This window comes from Embiotoca jacksoni, unplaced genomic scaffold (assembly GCF_022577435.1).
Source record: "Embiotoca jacksoni isolate LCO1_2020_lvr unplaced genomic scaffold, fEmbJac1.0.p SCAF_46, whole genome shotgun sequence".
NCBI lineage: Eukaryota > Metazoa > Chordata > Actinopteri > Embiotocidae > Embiotoca > Embiotoca jacksoni.
This window is the reverse complement of record NW_027185399.1, coordinates 260,001-278,097: the sequence shown is the minus strand read 5'-3', so window position 1 is coordinate 278,097 and position 18,097 is coordinate 260,001. Positions and strand designations below refer to the sequence as shown.

General features: G+C 41.9%; 1 protein-coding gene across 9 annotated transcripts in view; it reads right to left on the bottom strand.

Moving 5' to 3' along the window:
• The window catches only part of ptprt (protein tyrosine phosphatase receptor type T), a 258,730-nt gene that overhangs the window by 24,813 nt on the left and 215,820 nt on the right, over positions 1-18,097 (bottom strand). For 8 of the 9 annotated variants that reach the window (XM_069169709.1, XM_069169711.1, XM_069169710.1 and 5 more), the window contains 4 exons: positions 7,900-7,985; positions 6,365-6,401; positions 5,779-5,876; positions 4,695-4,811 (listed from right to left, as the gene is read on the bottom strand). In XM_069169709.1, the coding sequence (XP_069025810.1) occupies positions 4,695-4,811; positions 5,779-5,876; positions 6,365-6,401; positions 7,900-7,985 (338 nt within the window). The remainder of the gene's footprint in view (positions 1-4,694; positions 4,812-5,778; positions 5,877-6,364; positions 6,402-7,899; positions 7,986-18,097) is intronic. The other variant, XM_069169713.1, reaches the window with a different exon arrangement.

Here is an 18,097-nt window from a genome sequence, read left to right as displayed (position 1 = left end):
CTGTGAAATCAAGAACAGAATTTTAAATCTTTCTTTAATACAAAGCCCTTAATGACCAGGCTCCATCATATCTTAAAGACCTCCTAGTAGCATATTATCAGGGTGCAGGCTTACTTGTGGTTCTTAGAGTTACGTAAAATAAAGTGGGAGGTCCCGTCTATCAGGTCACTCTCCGGTGGAAATAGATGTCAGATTGGGTTCAAGAGGCAGATATCCTTTCCAATTTTTAAGATTAGGCTTAAAACTTTGGTGAAGCTGATAATTTAGTGCTAAATCAGATGACCCCTGAACCATCTCCTTGCATGCATTTGTACGCCACTACTGCATGTTGGCTTAACATTTCCTTGACACTGATACAGTAATGTGGTGATTTTAATGGTAAATGGGGATTTTTGCAATGTAAATAAAATTGATTGATTGATAAATTGAAATAATGATGTTATAGCAATACAAGAAAGCACTATTCTTTTGAAATGTCTTCTTTTTAACCCTCGTGTTGTCTTCGGGTCAAAATGACCCACAGCTGCGTTCAACCAAGTTCTATTTTATTTTCATATTTTTTGGGAACATTGGTGACAAGGAGGCTGTGATTGTTTCTTTAAAGAATGATGACCAATGATCCCCCCAAAAAATATAAAAAATATAGAAATAAAATAGAACTTGGTTGAACACAGCTGTGGGCCATTTTGACCCGAGGACAACAGGAGGGTTAAGGACAATTAGACTGAAAAAAATAGTAATTTTAAACAAAGAAAAAAATTCAAACAGAAAAACAATATTAGATATGATCCCTTTATATCATCATATTTTTTTGCAGTGTGGGTGTGTTTAAGGGAAACAACAATTTGTTCATCAACAGAGTTGACTGAAGAGAAATCAATTAAAATAAGTACATTTTCTTTGAAAAGTTGCCATTTTGAATTCAGGACATTGCACACCTGAAACTAAATTTTTAGGACACCCACAAAACGATAGTGTATTCTGACAAAGCAAAAGAACTTGCGTCTAGCTTCCCGTGGATGTTTCTGGACATCCGCAGCATCTCTCCTCAGTAGATACAGAAATACTCCCAACTTTTTGATCCTTTCTTCAGCTTCCAGCAGTTAAATTCTTCTCTTCAATACTACACGCTTCTGCTTTAATAATTCAAAACCAATCGATCTCATAGCGGTGGGAAAAGAGGGTCAAGAAAAAAGGAGACTGAGTGAGGAAAGAGCAGAGGTCAAAGAAAAGAGAGGGACCGAAGGAGGGGAAAGCGGTGGCGTGGGGGAAAGGCCGAAGGACAGACGTTGCCGAACAAAAACAAAAAGATAAAGACGGTAGAACAAGATTATGGAGAGAAACCACGCAAAGAAAATGAGAGGAAAGAAAATAAATTACTTCTCCAAATCAATACAAAATGCTCCAACACAGCTCGGGCCTCGACTCCACGATAGGTTGGTTAAATGAAACGACAACAACATTTAAAATGTTGGGAATGGGTGATGAGGATGTGGAAACACATTAAAGCCTCTCCGCACGATGAAAGAACAGAATGATCCCTTTTACACAGGCTTTATTTGTCTTTTCAAGACATAACTTGCAATAAATGTATGATAAATTACATTTTATTGCATTGCAACTATGTTTTATTTTCAAAAATGCATTGGATTGTTCAAGTAAGAGGTATTCAGAGATTCCCCCCAGCTCCCCATTACTTTCTCGTCTCTATATTTTGTAAATCCCGTGCTGAGTTATAAATAAAAGTATTAGCCTCTCCAACTACTTCTTAGAAAGAAAAAAAATCCAATAGCAGCAATCGTTCAGTATGTTTTATTCTCATTATTCTGCTGGGTTTCTGGAACAACTTGTAACGACTACATGAGGCCTTTTCATGGGTCACTGACAAAAATTCAGAGCTTATCTTTCAGCCGGAAGCTGAACCAGGTCAGACCAGATCGCCTAATTATGGTGTTTGGCCTCTTTAACCGCGAGTTTACCCCGACATTGGTAGGATTTGTCTTCGCAGTGGAACCATCGGACAACAATCCCTTCAACGGTATTTGTCCAAGATCGAGTCCGAGATTCCAAACCTTGCAAAGAAACATGGTTTTTTTTTATTTTTTTTTTTATTTTTTATGAGTACAGCATATTTTTTAATTGTTTTAATGAACGCCAGCAGTGTGACGAGTCGATGAGCGTATATTCTGCGCTGAACCTTCTGTGATTTCTTTCCGGTCAGCGAGTTAAAAAAAAAAAACGGTTAACGTTGCGCTCGTCACTGTCACCAGCCGTCCAATCACAGTAGAAGGAGGCGGCGGGACAAACACAGTTGGTGATTGGGCCGCCCTTCAGAGTGGCTGCGCAAACAGCTAATACGAGCCGAGTTACCAGACGGTTATGACAGCGAAGAAAACTGAAGCTGTGAGCGACGGTTGGTGCAGCCAAGCTAAAGGTTTACGTCAGCCATCTAGATGATACAAAATCCGGAAAAAAAATACACACTATTGGACTCTATATTCTGATTAAATATGTTTTGTCTGAAAGACTCCTTCAGTTTCACAATTTGTAGTGAATAATACATGTATTATCACCATTAAGGAATCCGATCCAGCCATAAGGAGGCTTCACCGAGACCGAAATAAATGCAGGGAGTCCCTGCTCATTCACATTCTCTACCAAACATACCAAACACCACCACCACAATGGTGGTGGTGGTGGTGATGGTGTGTGTGTGTGTGTGTGTGTGTGTGTGTGTGGGGGGGGGGGGTAGTATTTAAAACAGACAAATTATGTCTCGATCCCACGCTTCTCTGCTCAGGGACAGTTTTTACACCGAGTAAACAGCCGGCTTTGCACCTCTCTAAAAACCATCTGGCCTATCCCCTCTAATATGCGCTGGTCCTCTAAAGCTGTGTTTGTTGGCCTGTAGACCCCGTGTACACTGTGTTCACCGAGTCCTGTCCTGGACAATTCGGTCTCCGCTGTGGCGTGCGATTGTTTGGTTTCGCCAGATCTCAGTGCCATAGACCAGATTACCGTCCTGCTGGTCTGGACGCGGTCCACCGGGGTGACTAAGCTCTGTTGCAGTATCTTGTTGGGTTTTAAAACCCTATAGAATAGCGTTTAGTAGAAATTCTTTCGGGAATTCTCTTCCACTCTCTTTCTCTTCTCTCACACGTGACCACAGGGCTTTTTTCTGGTAACCTTAAGGCAGACTTTGACATTGTAAAGTCAAGACAGAACACAGTGAAACTAGTGTTGCAATCCACTTAGTTTACACAGAATTTAGCAAAAGTACTAGGTTCCTTTTAGTCTCAGTCCGTTACCTTCTTTTTCCTCAGTGCTCAGTTAATCTCCCTGGATGTGGCATTATAATAAACCTTTTCATTAAGAACCAGTTCTCATTATTCAGAACATTTGAAGCTATTTAACTTCCACGTAGAACCTGTATACTCTCTGCCCTCGTGCCTTGTCTTCTTTTTTCACGCTCAGTCACAGAACCTACTGCAGTTTAAAGATGTTGAATTTTTGAATTAGTGGGTACGCCTGGTGTACTCGTATTAGCTGGAAAATGACAGGCATTTTTGAAATCAGCTTTCCTTTGAATTTTTTAGAGGCACTTGCGCACGTGCGCTCACACACTGAGGTGGGATGGATTAATGGCTTGCTAAACGAGCTGACAGCGAGAACTTGAAGACTTGTCCTCATAAGCTGATTTTGCACGAGTGAAAGGGGGGAAGGAAGTACGGGATGGAGGGAATAAAAAACGGGAGGTATAAAAAAGAGCAAGACGGCAGTCAGAAATGTGCCTTATATTTTGGACACAATTTAAAAATAAGTCAAAATATTTTATAATAAATGGTGAAGTTTTACTATTGGTGGCTCTGTGTGATGTGTTTTTGTAAAATTCTGCATATACAGATCATAATTTTTTTTTTCCCATATTCCCAACAAGGATATAATTCAGTAAAAATGTGAAGGACCTACCTTAAAAAAAAAAAAAAAAAAAAAAAAAAAAAAAAAATTTAAAAAAAAAAATTAAAAGTTGCATTTCAAGTATTATTTATACGCTCAAATATAGCCAGTGCCCTCTGGTTGTCTAGTAACTACAAGTGGATTGCTTGTTACATTATTATACTACATTACTAGAAAACTTACTTTCCAGCTCTAAAATCAAACCTCTGCCCTCAACTCAGAATTTAAATATGTATTCTAGCATGATTTGAATGTTGTAATTATGTTGTATACTGCTCTAAAAGCCAAAAAAAAAAGAGGTGGAGGTAGAAAGTTAAACTAAATGGAAAAGAAAAACAAATGATATTAAAAAAAAAAAAAGGAGGTGGGAAGGTGATGGAAAACAAGAGACAAGATTCAAACAAAGTAGTTTGGAGCGTTAAGGATTCGGATCGGAGACTCTTGCTCCTGCTGAGATGTGCGTCTCGGCTGTTTTTCCATTCACTGTGCAGAGCCTCGGAGGATAGCATCACAACAATAACAGTCAATTCTCCCACTTTTCACCCCTCATCTTTCCTCCTCTCAAAATCCCTCCCGTCTGATTACAAGCGGGTCAAGATTATGCTTTTTAAAGTCTCCTCTCAAACAGGGAGAAACAAACAAGTGATGCTGCTCCCTCGCCTCAAATCCCCCAAACCCCCTCGCTGGAGATATAACGTCTGCGTTAGCGTTGCCGTTGATGACGTTCACGCGTTTACCTTTTGGACGGTGAACGTCCGTATGACGTACTCCGCCAGCGGTTCGGTTTCTATCAGGGTCACCTTGATGTCTCCGTACACCTCGGTCTCATCGGGCCAATAACGCACGCACTTCACCTGGAAATGACAAATTCACCCATTGACCCACATTGTGTTTAAATATGCATTACATGCCGGTCGTTATCGCCCGGTGAGCGTTAACAGACCGGGATGAAGTCCCACGTCAAAGATGATGACCGTGACGGATAAAACGGATGAGTTATGTCAATGTTTGTATTGGTTCTCCTGCATGATAAATTGCTATTTGACAGACATTCAGTACTTGACAATTGAAAAACATTGATTTGAAATGACTGTGTGACACTGTGAAGTCCTTTATAAGCTTCATCTTGGAGAACCCAGCGCTGTCTCGTCTTGAAGAGACAGATGTGATAACACTACTTGTAATCAGATTATGCATCTGGATAACTTGCAGGCCTTACAGGGTGAACAGTAGACAAAAATGATTTCAACGTGTACAACCCAGTATCACGGCAAAGAGTGAAATAGACACGCTTGTCCACTACAACAAAATGTGAAATAGCCACGCTTTGGCCTGTCTAGGTGTGACACTTACACAGTTACACAATCCAGGAGGTGACAGTGGTTTTGCTGACTTGTTTTTTGTTCCCTAACCCCACCCATGTTGTTTGTCCTACCCCCGTCCCCCAACCATGTACTTATTTACTAACCATGTGTTTTAGCTATAAGTTTAATTTCCCTGTAAATCACACGGCTCTGCGCATGCAGCAGGTTTTATTTTTGTCCACTACAGGTAAAACGTGTAACTGTCACACCTAGACAGGCCAAAGCGTGTCTATTTTCTGTTTTGGCTGTAGCGGACCGGGCGTGTGTTTTTCACGTTTTTGCTGGAGCGGATCAGGTGTGTCTGTTTCACGTTTTGGCTGTAGCGGACCGGGCGTGTCTATTTCACGTTTTGGCGCGATATCGGCTCAACGTTATTGCGCCTCCTCATTAGACACACATATGCATACACTGCACATACAGTACACACATTTTGTTATTGCTCTGACGATGAACTCACCCTTCCCACTTCCACCAGGTTCGTAACCATGACGATAGAGGCAGAGTTTTCTTGCCAGACCATCCTCCAGAAATCCCTCACTGTCTCCTGCATGGGCCCTGAGAGACAGAAACACACACACACACAAACAAACACAAAAATTAGAGACGTAAACATTTTGATAGACAGCAAAACTGAGCATACGGACATAGGCGTAAATATAAACACACTATCAGCCTGACATCATGTAAAAATATGTCAGCACAGACACACACGTATTACATACACCCACGAAGCAAGCAAACACACCCACGCACACACATGTACTCACAAGCCATCAATCCCAGATAGTAGTTTGGGGGTTTGAGGTAATGGGGTCTTAAATTTGTCAGGGGGATTTTATACGGCAGTTTAGATTTAGGAGGTTGTGGTAATAGCCTTCCAGTCCGAAAGGACGACATTTACCAGGTGGCTGCTACACACACACACACACACACACACACACACACACACACACACACACACACACACACACATCCGGATCTGCACAAATGTAGATCCACGCACATGAGCTTCTCACACACACTTATCACGTCAGTTTAATTACCTTGTGTGGCGATGTAATGTCTGGGTCTGTGGTACCCCTGCGAGACAGAAAAAAAGAAGAAAAGAAAAGCATTCAAAACAATTCTCCAACACTTTTGTTATCTCCCTCTATTCCCTCCTATGGCTTTCCGTGCAGCCTTAAATTTTCACCATGTTTCTTCGAGTTTGACTCATTTCCTTCGAAGCTTCCTTTCTGCTATTTGACTGTGGTTTCTATATCTGTTTATCTCTCTGCCTGCTTCCTTTGATTTTGTCTTACCGTAATCCATCTTGTCCTCCATCGTCCATCATTTCTTCTTTGCTTTTGACATTTCTCAACTTTTTTTGTCCAACGGTGATTCTTCACTCTTTATTTTTTTGGTATCACTTTTAATCCATTTCTGGTTCCTTTTTTTTTTTTCCGGGGGATGGAGTGAATGATGAAATTGAAGAAGGAACGGGTGAACAAGGAAATTTATATGATGTTACCAGCGTCACGGTCTCCGACCCCCCCCCCCCCCTTCTGAAGAAATGACACTCAAATGGCTCCATTTGTTGCGCAACCCCTTGGCGACTACCTTGACGTCTGCTTTCATAGCACTTGTTAAAAATCGACTGTTGGTTTTATGTCTGAGATTTACCCAGAAAAGATTGTGTAACCGTTAAGTTGTTGCTGCGGTATTTACATTTATGTGTAAGTTTTTTTTTTGAATGTTTATTCCATTCAAAGCAGCTGTTAAGGAGCGGGCAGGTCGGGATGTAATGCCTGGCCTTGAGAAACATTTGTTGCCGAGTGATTGTGTGCAACCTTGACACCATTACGTATTTTTTTTTATTGCATTTCTCTGTCCGTACAGCATGGTCTCACGTCAAAGCGTGCAACACACCCGGCAGTCCACTGCAGTATCAGTGGGACATTTTGCCGAGCCAAGGCAGAAGAAGTAGACACACTAATGATGAGGTTTGAAAAGGAAGGTAGGTTCAGAGGTTGGTTGGACACCAGGGCTTGAGGTGAATTTCTTTCAAGTCACGAAAGTAAGTTACTTTCATATTGTAGCATATTTAATGCATATGTGAAGTTTCGTCTTTTAATTCAAGCCATCCATGATCTTTTCTTAACTCTAACCAAGGAGTTTTGGTGCATAACCTTAACCAAGTACCTATTTCTAAACCTAACCACGTGTTTTTTGTCGGCCGAACATCGGACACTTTACTTTCCACGTCCACGCGAAGCCATACCCGAAACAGACACTCTCTTGTAGTGCACTTTTGTCTTTTCGATTATTAATTGTAGTTTTGGGTAGTCAAAGAGGACATTTGCAAAAAAAGGACATTTTTGGAAAGGTAAAACATTTTTTGTTTGTCCTCACATCTTCAAAGGGCGGTTGGAGTGGTTGAGGCTTGGTATCAGGGTTACAGGTGGAATAATGTATGTGTTTGAGGGGGGCTGGTTAAGGTGTGTGTGTGTGTGTGTGTGTGTGTGTGTGTGTGTGTGTGTGTGTGTGTGTGTGTGTGTGTGTGTGTGTGTGTGTGTGTGTGTGTGTGCGCAACACTCACGTCAATGTAATTGGCATTGATGTAGTCGGAGTGGGGGTCGCCATCCAGCAGCTGCAGTCGGACTCTGGTGTGATCGTCTGTGGGATCAGATAGCACACAAATACAACAGGCCTAAAGTTACATTTACCCACAGATCGGAGCAGCTAACTGACTGGACGGGGAACTAACTAACCAGGTCCAAAGTTATCCCGCTTTCAAAACAATGACTAGAATAGCAATATGTTTTTTGGTTAAATCGATCAAACGACCCATGCTTTTTTTCTCGGACTAGTACTGAGTATGGCTGTCCTCGAAGACAGAAGAAGCATCGGTATCGGTTGACCATAATTAACACCCCAGGAGTTGAACCCCAGTTCAGGATTTGAACCCCAGTTCAAGTCCTGTCTCCTAGCAACTGTCATTGTTGATTTATTTGACTCAGGAAGGTAATATTTAGCTATCCTTAACTAAGAAGAGTCATCCAAATTTCACAAAATAATCACCAAAAAAATGCCATATCTGGGAATTTACTAATCCTATAATCACAAACTCTTACTGGCTGACTACATGTAAAAAAAAAAAAATCATAATAAATAGCTAACATGCATGGTTTGGGTCTGTGTGGTTTAATTCAGCCACTTCATTTGGAATATTTTTTTCACTTAAGTTAATTTGGTTTCAGAAGAGCAAATGGGTAAGACAGAAGCAGAGGCAGAAAAGTAATTTTGTACATAACTCAACCCAGTGCAGACTTATAACAAGTATTATTTGGATGAGTCGGTGTGATGGGACAGACACTGTTTTCATTCCGAGCTGCTTCTATCCGCAAACGCTGTTGCACTTACTGCCAAATGACCACCAACAGACTATTCAAGTCCTTTTCAATGGTTGCTTACAAAAAGAGTCTCTCTAAAATGGCAAAAAATATGTTTCACTTTGCCTTGAATCGATTCACACGGCTTTGCTGACTTTTAGTTCCACTTGAGAAAAATCTGGACAATGTCAACATGATTTAAAACAGCACACTCTTTTTTCTTCATTCAAATGATAAGAAAGCACCTATTCTTGATGCTTTTTGAAATGTCTCGAATTATTCACTGAATGGCCGCTATGAGTAAAAGAAAATATCTTTCACATTGCTAAAGAGCATCTTTGCAACGAAACCACCTGTGCTGCCTGCAGTTGTTTTGCAAGTTAAACTATTTTTAGATGCAAGTCTCACAGATCTTTTCTGATACTACACACTGATCTGTCGAAACATTTTTCAAGTGAAGAATTGACGGTAACATTTACAGAGAAAAACACGATTTTACTAATGCTGACATTGAGTGATTTGAATAAACCGTAGTTAAACTATACAAAGGAGTCTTTTTACAATCTTGTTTTAATTTTTTAAACAATACTGGGTTGAATCCTAGTACTGTATTTGGCTGGGTTGGGTAAAAAAAAAACATGCTTGAGGGCATTTAAATTGAAAAGAGGGCTTTTAATTTGAAACGGATACAGGAAGTTATTCAGCCCACCAATGGCAACTTCATCAGTTAGTCACATGGCAGGCAGATAGCCAACCGTCCCTCACTTGGCCTCAGTGACAAGAGTCCTGCTGTTTTGTTGCGCCCCCCCCCCCCCAAAAAAAAGAATATCTAAATTCTCTCTGCACTGAATCCCTTGTCAGACAGGATGTAAAATATTTGATGATTGCAGCAACAGACCTCTGTGGAAAAAGGTAATTAACACAACCATGATAAAAGAGTGAAAACCAGATACAGGTGACTGAAATTGTACAATTTGCCTTCCAAAAAAAAGGTTACCATGCCATAACAATCACAATAATAAAACGATGGTCTTAGACATTACAAATTTTAATTATTTTCAAGAATTGACCTTCAGAGTCATTCACTTGAACACAATCTCTCATCTTACTCACTCCCCCATCCTCACTGTCACGTCAAGTACATCACCAAAACTAAATCAGTAATTTTTTTTATTTTTTCCTTTTCCAATTTTTTTTTTCTTTCTATCCTCTTTGATGGCCATCCATAACATTAGGACAAACATGAGAGTGATTATGGTTAATGGAAGGCAGTGATTTTGTTTAGTCGTAACATAGCAACAGCAGGTAATTGGTGAAGAAGTGGACTGATTATCTCAATTTTTACCCCCCTCTCTGTCTTTTCCTCATTTGGGTAGAAATTTTCCACTTCACCTTTTTTTTTTTTTTTCTTTTTCTTTCCCTGAGATATATGACCACATTATTAAGGTAGTACTGCTACAATTAAGAGTAATGCTCTTAAGAGAAATGCTAATGCATATGACTTTACTGCAAGCAAGCACACATGCTGGCTACTGTTTGCCTGTTAGCTGGTCAGATAGCTGCATGGAAGATTTCTGAACTATTATGGAAAATGAGAAAACACTTGGGAATTCTTTTAGAGAATTTTACCTCCTGCACCAGATGGTAAGTTCCCTGAAAAGTTGTTTGTATGCAACAACATATTCGCAGTGTTTGTAAAATTAAACCAAAAATTTCTCAGAAAAAAAAAAATCATTTTGTTGCATTCTATTTTACCCACTTTGAATCAAAGCTCAAATTAATTTCTCAAGGAATTCAGGATCAAAAACATCTTTTTATGTGAGCAGAGCTCACCAGAGTGGTGGGTGACTCATTCTTTCAATTGTAATCATTTCATTTGTTTTCATCACGGGGGCATGGGAGCAATTATTTTGTCAAGTAGGCGTTTGTATTTTCTGCTTTTATCTTCGAATACACGTGTGATTTTTCTATTCGTGGCAAGCACAAAATGCAGCCTGCCGTGGAGTAAAAATAATCAGAAGTGGGGGGAAAATCGCAGACAATCTTAACTCTGAACACTTATCTACAAAATCAAGGACATTTAGAACAAATAGGATATGTTAAGATATTATGTAGCTGTGGGAGATCGACTATTGAAATGATGTTCATGCTGACCAGTATTAGTATAAACTACAACTTTAAGGTTAAGAATGAGTGATCTCATTCGTTGGAACAATCTCCATATCGCAGGAGCAAATTCAATCTGCAGATGAAGACCATGAAAGGTGGTCAAAAGTTCCGTAGAGTAGTAGGTACACCATGTACAGTATTTAGACTTTGTTTTAGTGAAGATGTACGTAGTTTAAAGTACTTCAATTAATTCAATCGCAGGCCAAATCAAAGAACTAGGTTGATGGAGTTTTTTTTTTTGCAGAATATGTTAAACAGCTTTTGAGATGCAAACACATCTCAGTATTTCCAAGTTTAATTCTTATGGCTACATACTTTTTTCATTGTTTGACTTAATGTAGCCAGTCTCCAAGTTACGAACAAAGTAAAGCCATCTGATTTGGATTGTTCAGGTTCAAAACTGTAGTCTGATGCAACCAAATTACACGAGGAATTAAAGTCAAACACGTGAATTGCAAAAATAGCCACTGAATTCAAAATGCCGGACTTCCTGTTGAGTTTAGGTCATGGCGCCAAGAGACTTTTGTTTATATCTGGGTGTGATACACATGTCCACCGAATTTCGTTAATATCGGTGAAAGCAGCCCTGAGATCTCACGTCAGACGGCGCTAGCGGGCCATTTTGAGACACTTGTGACCAAAACCTGTGGAATACTGAAATTTCCACTGGGGCTGATTTTTCATGAAATTTCACGAGCCACCAAAAAGCCATTTCATATGCCAGAACGAGAAAAAGAAGAATTCCTTTCGCACCATTCGGTGCTCGGGCCCTGAGTAAAGGCACGGCGATCACCTGAAATATGATATGGAAAACCATCTGGAAAGACCCTGACGGTCAGTCGACATGGAACTATTTCAATTCCTTTCCCAAGAATTCTCCCACAAATGTATCGAAGACTCGCTGAAAATATGAGAGACAAGCCGTGACTCAACTCCAAGCACGCAATATGCTACACAACATGAACAGCGCTCGCTTTAATGGCACCTAATAATATCATAGAACATAAACCATTATAGAGATATATAACACAGAGTTGGGCAATGAATCCCCTCTTTGATTATCATTTCTGGGATCACCTTGAGGAGAATTATTTGCTTCCATCAGAGTAATTTCGCAGCTCCGGCTGAGCGGCAACAATGATGGCAGCATGACTCCACTCTGCCGGTACAAGATACTGTCATCAGCTATCAACTCACTCGCACACTTACTCGCAACTCTCACTTTCACTCGCTCGCTCACGCACACCCCTCCTCCCCCCCCGCATGTAAAAACAAACACAACGGGGGGTAGTCGGCCAGCCGTCTGCTCCTTTCCTGTCTACTCTGTTCCACACTTCTTCTCTCTGCTCGTCTCTTTAACCCTTTTTCTTATGTCGCCCGTTCAAGGTTGGAAATGTCGCGCCGTTCTGCATTAAAAAGGTGTGAACACTCCACGGAGATGGGGAGGGGGGCTTTGTCGGAGCAACAGTTAAGCCCGGGGAACGCTGGAACATCGACACACGGGGTGCGACATTTGATGACGTCTTACGCATTCGACCCGCCGCCGATGGATTTAAAAACAAAACAAAAATCAATGCAGATAACATACGGTACAGTAATGCTAATATCCAAAATGTGCACAGATAATATGATGTATCCGATGCGTAGTAGTGACCATATTTGGGACGAGCTGAGGGCGGAGCATTACGCCGACCGATAGCCGGGACCAGACTGCGCCACAGGCCTGTCAATCAAACAGACACGGCTTTCTGAAGCTTATTTTCCAACCAACGACGGGATTATTTTCAGATGGACCGTCGGAAAACTAATAAGAAGCGGCGACTGTAGCGAGCAACACCGAGATAACTCGTGGAGAAATTTGATTGACTGATTGAGAGAAGTTGAATGGGAGTCAACGGAGGCTTTTTGAAACCAACCTCTAGTGGCGACTTGGTGGTATTGCAGTTTAAGGCACTTCCACATCTGCTTCATTTTTCACGGCCGGGAGCTACGTCCACTTTTATGTACTAGTCTATGGTCACGCCACATGGGCCCGTCTTTCATTGCGGTAGGCCACGCTATAAAAAAATCATACGGTTATTATTGCCGGCATTATGATGGGTCTTTTTTTTTTTACAGTAATATTGCAGGATTTTTGTTTAAAAATGGGCTCTGCCTCTTCTTTCCTTCCTTAACTCTGCTTGCTTCTACCTCTCCCTGGCATCCCTCCCGCCGTTGTCTTCCCTCATTTGCCTTTTTTTTCTCCCCACCCCCCTCCCCACCACCACCTTACCCCTCCCTCCCCACCTCCCCGCACTGTTGCCCCATACTGTCTCGCTCCTTCAGACAGCAGTAATTACACAGGGCTAGTGTCAGAAGCTGTCATAACACGAGAGCCACCGATATGAGGCTACGAGGGGAGGGCAGGGGAGGGGAGGGGAAAGGAGGGCAGGGGAGGGGAGGGGAGGGGAAGGGAGGGGAGGGGCCCCATACCGCTGGTTTTGCTTCTGCCCAGGGAGGGGAGCTTCTAATTGGGCTGAAATGGCAGGAGGCACTGGCTTGCAAACACTGCAGATCTGGACACAGGCCACAGGTTTGAAGAGGCTGACAGCAGCAGTAGTGAGTGAGTGAGTGAGTGAGTGAGTGTGTGTGTGTGTGTGTGTGTGTGTGTGTGCATGCGTGCGCGTGTGTGTGTGTGTGTGTGTGCAGGCGAATTGAAGATTCCTTTTTTTTGTTTTTTATTAGTCTAAGTGCGTATTTGCATGAACAAAGAAGACAGGACATTTAATAAAGATTTTGGTGTCAAAAATACAAACCGAGCAGGTCTCGCTGATCACATTCAAGTGTGATACTACAAACTTTCCCAATGCGGACGTAAACCTAATACTGAATCCAGGACTAAGTCTCGCAGATCTCGATTTAGTCATAGAGCTGCATACTTTGAATCTTATTATTCGTTCAACGTCACCGAGATCCAGATCTGGAGACAGATATAGAAACATTGAGCGGATGTGTTCGCAGACTCGTGTTGGTGTCGGCGGCGCTGGGAGTAACAACAAAGTCATCAGACGCTCGTGGTGTCCAAGGGCAAAGTGTCGCGAACCCATTACTCATTAATGAGCTCCACTCCTCTGCTCCTCTCTTCATAACCTTGCAACCCCCCCTCTCCCCCCCCTTCTCCTCTCTGCTTTTTAGCTCCATTTTCTCTTTCTGCGTCTCATCTTTTCCTGTTTTTTTTTTCCTTCCTATCTTTGTCTTTCAAAAATCTCGTCATTACCCCCGGCAGCAGCCGCCACCGAAAAAAAGTTTCGTCGGGGAGAACTTGTTAAGTGGAGAGGTCCAAAAAAAGGCCAAAACAAAATAGACTTCTTATTTCTCCTTTTGTGTGTTTTTCTCTTTTTTTTTTTTTTTTTTATCTTGGGGACATATTCGCGGGGGCAGCCGAATGCAGCAGAAAGCTGTAATTTGGAGACATCGGATCAGATTGTATTCACTAAGAGCTCACCACACAGCCGCTGTACACAAATAAAATGAGCGGGGAGCCACTGGCGCCTAATGACTGCTGTTGTAGCACGACAAACAGGAGCTGCTGCTTTTTTTTGGGTCTCTCTTAAAAATCAAAGGTCACGGTGTGCTTGCCATATTACACACCACCAGAAGGTAAGACCCACGTACTAAATCGCAGATATCGGCAGAAGGTAATCTATGGAGTCATCGTGAAATTCTTCGACCCAGCGTTGCCCAACTCGGAGCATATTTGGACGTGTAAATGAGTACGACCTTTACTTAACGATGTGTTGGAGCCTTTCTTTTCTGTGTCCTCCCCAATTTCTTTTTTTTTTATTCCTACAGAGGAACATTACATTTATTTTTGGTTATTTGTAACCAGTGGGCGTCGCCACCAAGCAGGCCACCAACAATGATGTCACCCGGTGGTTTTTTGAACAGCCCTCGTGAAGCCTTGAATTCAGATATTGTGCCGGCGCCATCTTTGCTAGTTCGGAGTGGTTTGGACCAGGACGTGACCATATTGGGACGAGCAGGGGGCGGACTCGATCTCCCGATAGCCGTAACCTGCCTGCACCACGGGCCTGTCAATCAAACAGACACGCCCCCTAAAACTAATTTGTTTTTTTTAGGCTTAATTTCTAATTAATGACGGGATTATTTTCAAATGGACCGCCAGAAAACGAATAAGAAGGAGTGAGTTTAGCTAAAAACGCCGATATAACTTCAACTTATAGTTGAATGGGAGTCTATGGAGGCTTTTTGGAGCCAACCTCTAGTGGCACTCGGCGGTATTGCAGTTTAAGGCACTTTCTGTGCCTCATTTTTCAGACCCGGAAGCTACGTTCCACTTTTAAATAGAACCTAGGGTCACCTCCCAAAATGTAACCATAAAATAATAATATAGTAGAAATTAGAATTTGCTATTAAAGTACAGGCTACCTTTTGGCCTGAGAGGGGGAAAAAAAATAAGACTTGGCAGTTAAAGTGTGATGTGACTGATACTGGTGGACTCATTTTTGTTTTCAAGATTGCCGGACAAAGTAATTGCTGGGTTATTCATATTAAATGAAACCTTATCAACCTCCTGCAGATATATTATGGTCATTTGAGCATGAGGCAGTTAAAACCTCTGCCTATTGGCTTTTTTTTTTTTTACACTGTCTTTCCAGCTGTCTGAAAAGATCCCCCCAAAAAAAAGTAAAACAGAAAAAAGAGAAGAATTTTCTGCTTCATTGTGCCCATTATATTATATTTTAAAACGCTGGAGAAATGAAATGGCGCTAACTCAGACTAAATGCATAGTGGGAAATCCATCCGCTAATGAAATACCATATTTTACAACCCTTTTATAGGAAAAAAAAAAAAAAAAAAACCTCCCTCAGCCTTTGATTTTCCAACTTCCTGATGATGATGATAATTAGAGGATAGAATAGTCTCGAAGATGAACTATGTACGGCGTAGTTGCCTCTCAGTCGAGTGTTTAAAAAAGGCATTAGCTAGATGCTAACAGGTATCAAGGAACAGCAACACATCATGAAGCACAGGTTTCGCAAACATACGGCGCGCACGTCTTTAAATATCGTCGACCGCCGTGACGTGACGAGTTTACTCGCTGACTATGCCGCAAAAAAAAAAAAAAAAAAAATGGGCAAAACTAGCTTCAATGTCCTCATAACCAGATGGAGCTGGTATTTAACAGAGAAGAAGAAGAAAAAAAAGAAACCGCTCACGGTTGCAAGTTGAAATTGCTGAGCAAGATGGTTTTTTTACTCTTTTTCTAGCCTCCACTCCTCTCTTCTCCTCGCCTCCCCCTTTTTTTCAGTAGCCACTAAGCAGGGATTGTGTCTGTCACAGATATACTTAATCAGTTAACTCCCTATGGAGCTCAACTCACTCACGGCAACACACTCCGCTGTCGGCCCGGCTCAAGGCATTAGGGAATTTAATAGCATGTGTGTTTGAGTGTAAGTGTGCGTGCGAGGGTGCGTGTGTGAGATTGAGTAGCGTGTAAGTATGTTGAAATATGTCTGTCTCCGCTTCCTTGTACACTTCCGTGTTTCGTGAGCATCGGCAGGATGTGTGTGTGTGTGTTTCGGGGAGTATACCAGCAGTTGTTTGTTTTTTTTCCCGGTATATGGCATATGTGTGTGTGTGTGTGTGTGTGTGTGTGTGTGTGTGTGTGTGTGTGTGTTGGATGGTATTATGGTGTGTAATAGCCTATTAAGACCAGAGCTCCCTGCAGCTGATGTGTCACACAACACAGGATGTTGTCGACTTACGCACACGCACACACACACACACACACACACACACACACACCTTAAGATGCTGTTTCCAGCTGTTTGAAGGCTGTCAGGGGGGAAGAGGGAGTGAAAAAGAGGGAAAGATGAAGGGAGGAAAGAAAAGCAGCCTCTTTACACATCTATACTGAATATATATATATATATATATATATATAGAGAGAGAGAGAGAGAGAGAGAGAGAGAGAGAGAGAGAGAGAGAGAGAGAGAATTTCACTCAATAAATATGTAAAATCAAAAGAAATGTGTCTGGCATCCACATTTTCCAATTGAGACATTAAAACAAGCTCCCTCATTTTACTATGACATAAACCTGACATGTCAACCTCTTCAGTGTTGCTAATACGCAGTGATCCAACAGCTCACTTGCATGTATCTACTTATTCTAACAAACAACTTTTAAACAACAAATAAAAAAAAAAAAAAAAAAAAACTTCCGTAAGAAACAAAAATAAACGCTAACAACCATAAAAAGAGATGTTGTATCAGCTTTTACTTTTAATGTTAAAAAAAAACAACAACACCCCCACCCCTCCCACAGCTTGTCAAAATATGGTCACTTCCTGCTCTGAACTGGCAAGATGGCGCCGCCACGATATATCCCAACGCGAGGCTTCACAACAGCCGTTCGCAAACCAATAAAGACGCGCGCAGGGCGGGAACAAATGGCAACCGCTGCCAACAAAACCTCCTGCATCACGACACGCTGGTAGTTCTGAAAGACGTCCTTGTTAGCCCTCCTTAGAGCAAAATCATCTTTTCCCAACGGATGCACTCTCCCTCTCATTTGCATCTAACAGAGCTCCTTCTCTTCCAGCCTAATGACGGAGAGTGTTCGCCTGCAGCGGGGCCATTCGCAAGGCAGACTGAGGAGGGAAAAGGAAAATATGTCTGCGTATAAAAAGGTGGTATGATAGCAGACAGTGACTCATTAGGTACGATGGTGGTGGTGGTGGTGGTGGGGAGGGGGGCGAATGAGGTGGGACGCGCATCGCCTCATCTGTCGACCGGGGTTTTCAAGAAACGCACGGGTCCGAGATGAAACCGGCGCCAGAGAAGAAACCCCAAAAAAGACATGACGTTACACTTTTCCTGCCTCTTGCGGCGGTTATAGAGAAAGGGTCTGTAGATACACTGGGGGGGGGGGGGGGTCTGAAAGAGTTGAAATCCCGCTTTCAGTGGGTATAGCTTCTAATTGTCTAGACAGCGGCCCATCTCATTAACTCTGATTCACTCGTCTATAATCAATTACCGCACGCTGTCAACGATCACAGCTCATCATTACCGGCTATGAATGAATATCAAACTGTCAGCCCACCCCCCCCCCAGTGAAGTTGGAGAACAATGGAATATAATCACTCTTATTCCTCCACCTACTAATGAAAAAAAAAAAAAAAAATACAATCATTGCAGAAAAAAAAGAAATCCTTACTTCAACGCCCCCCTC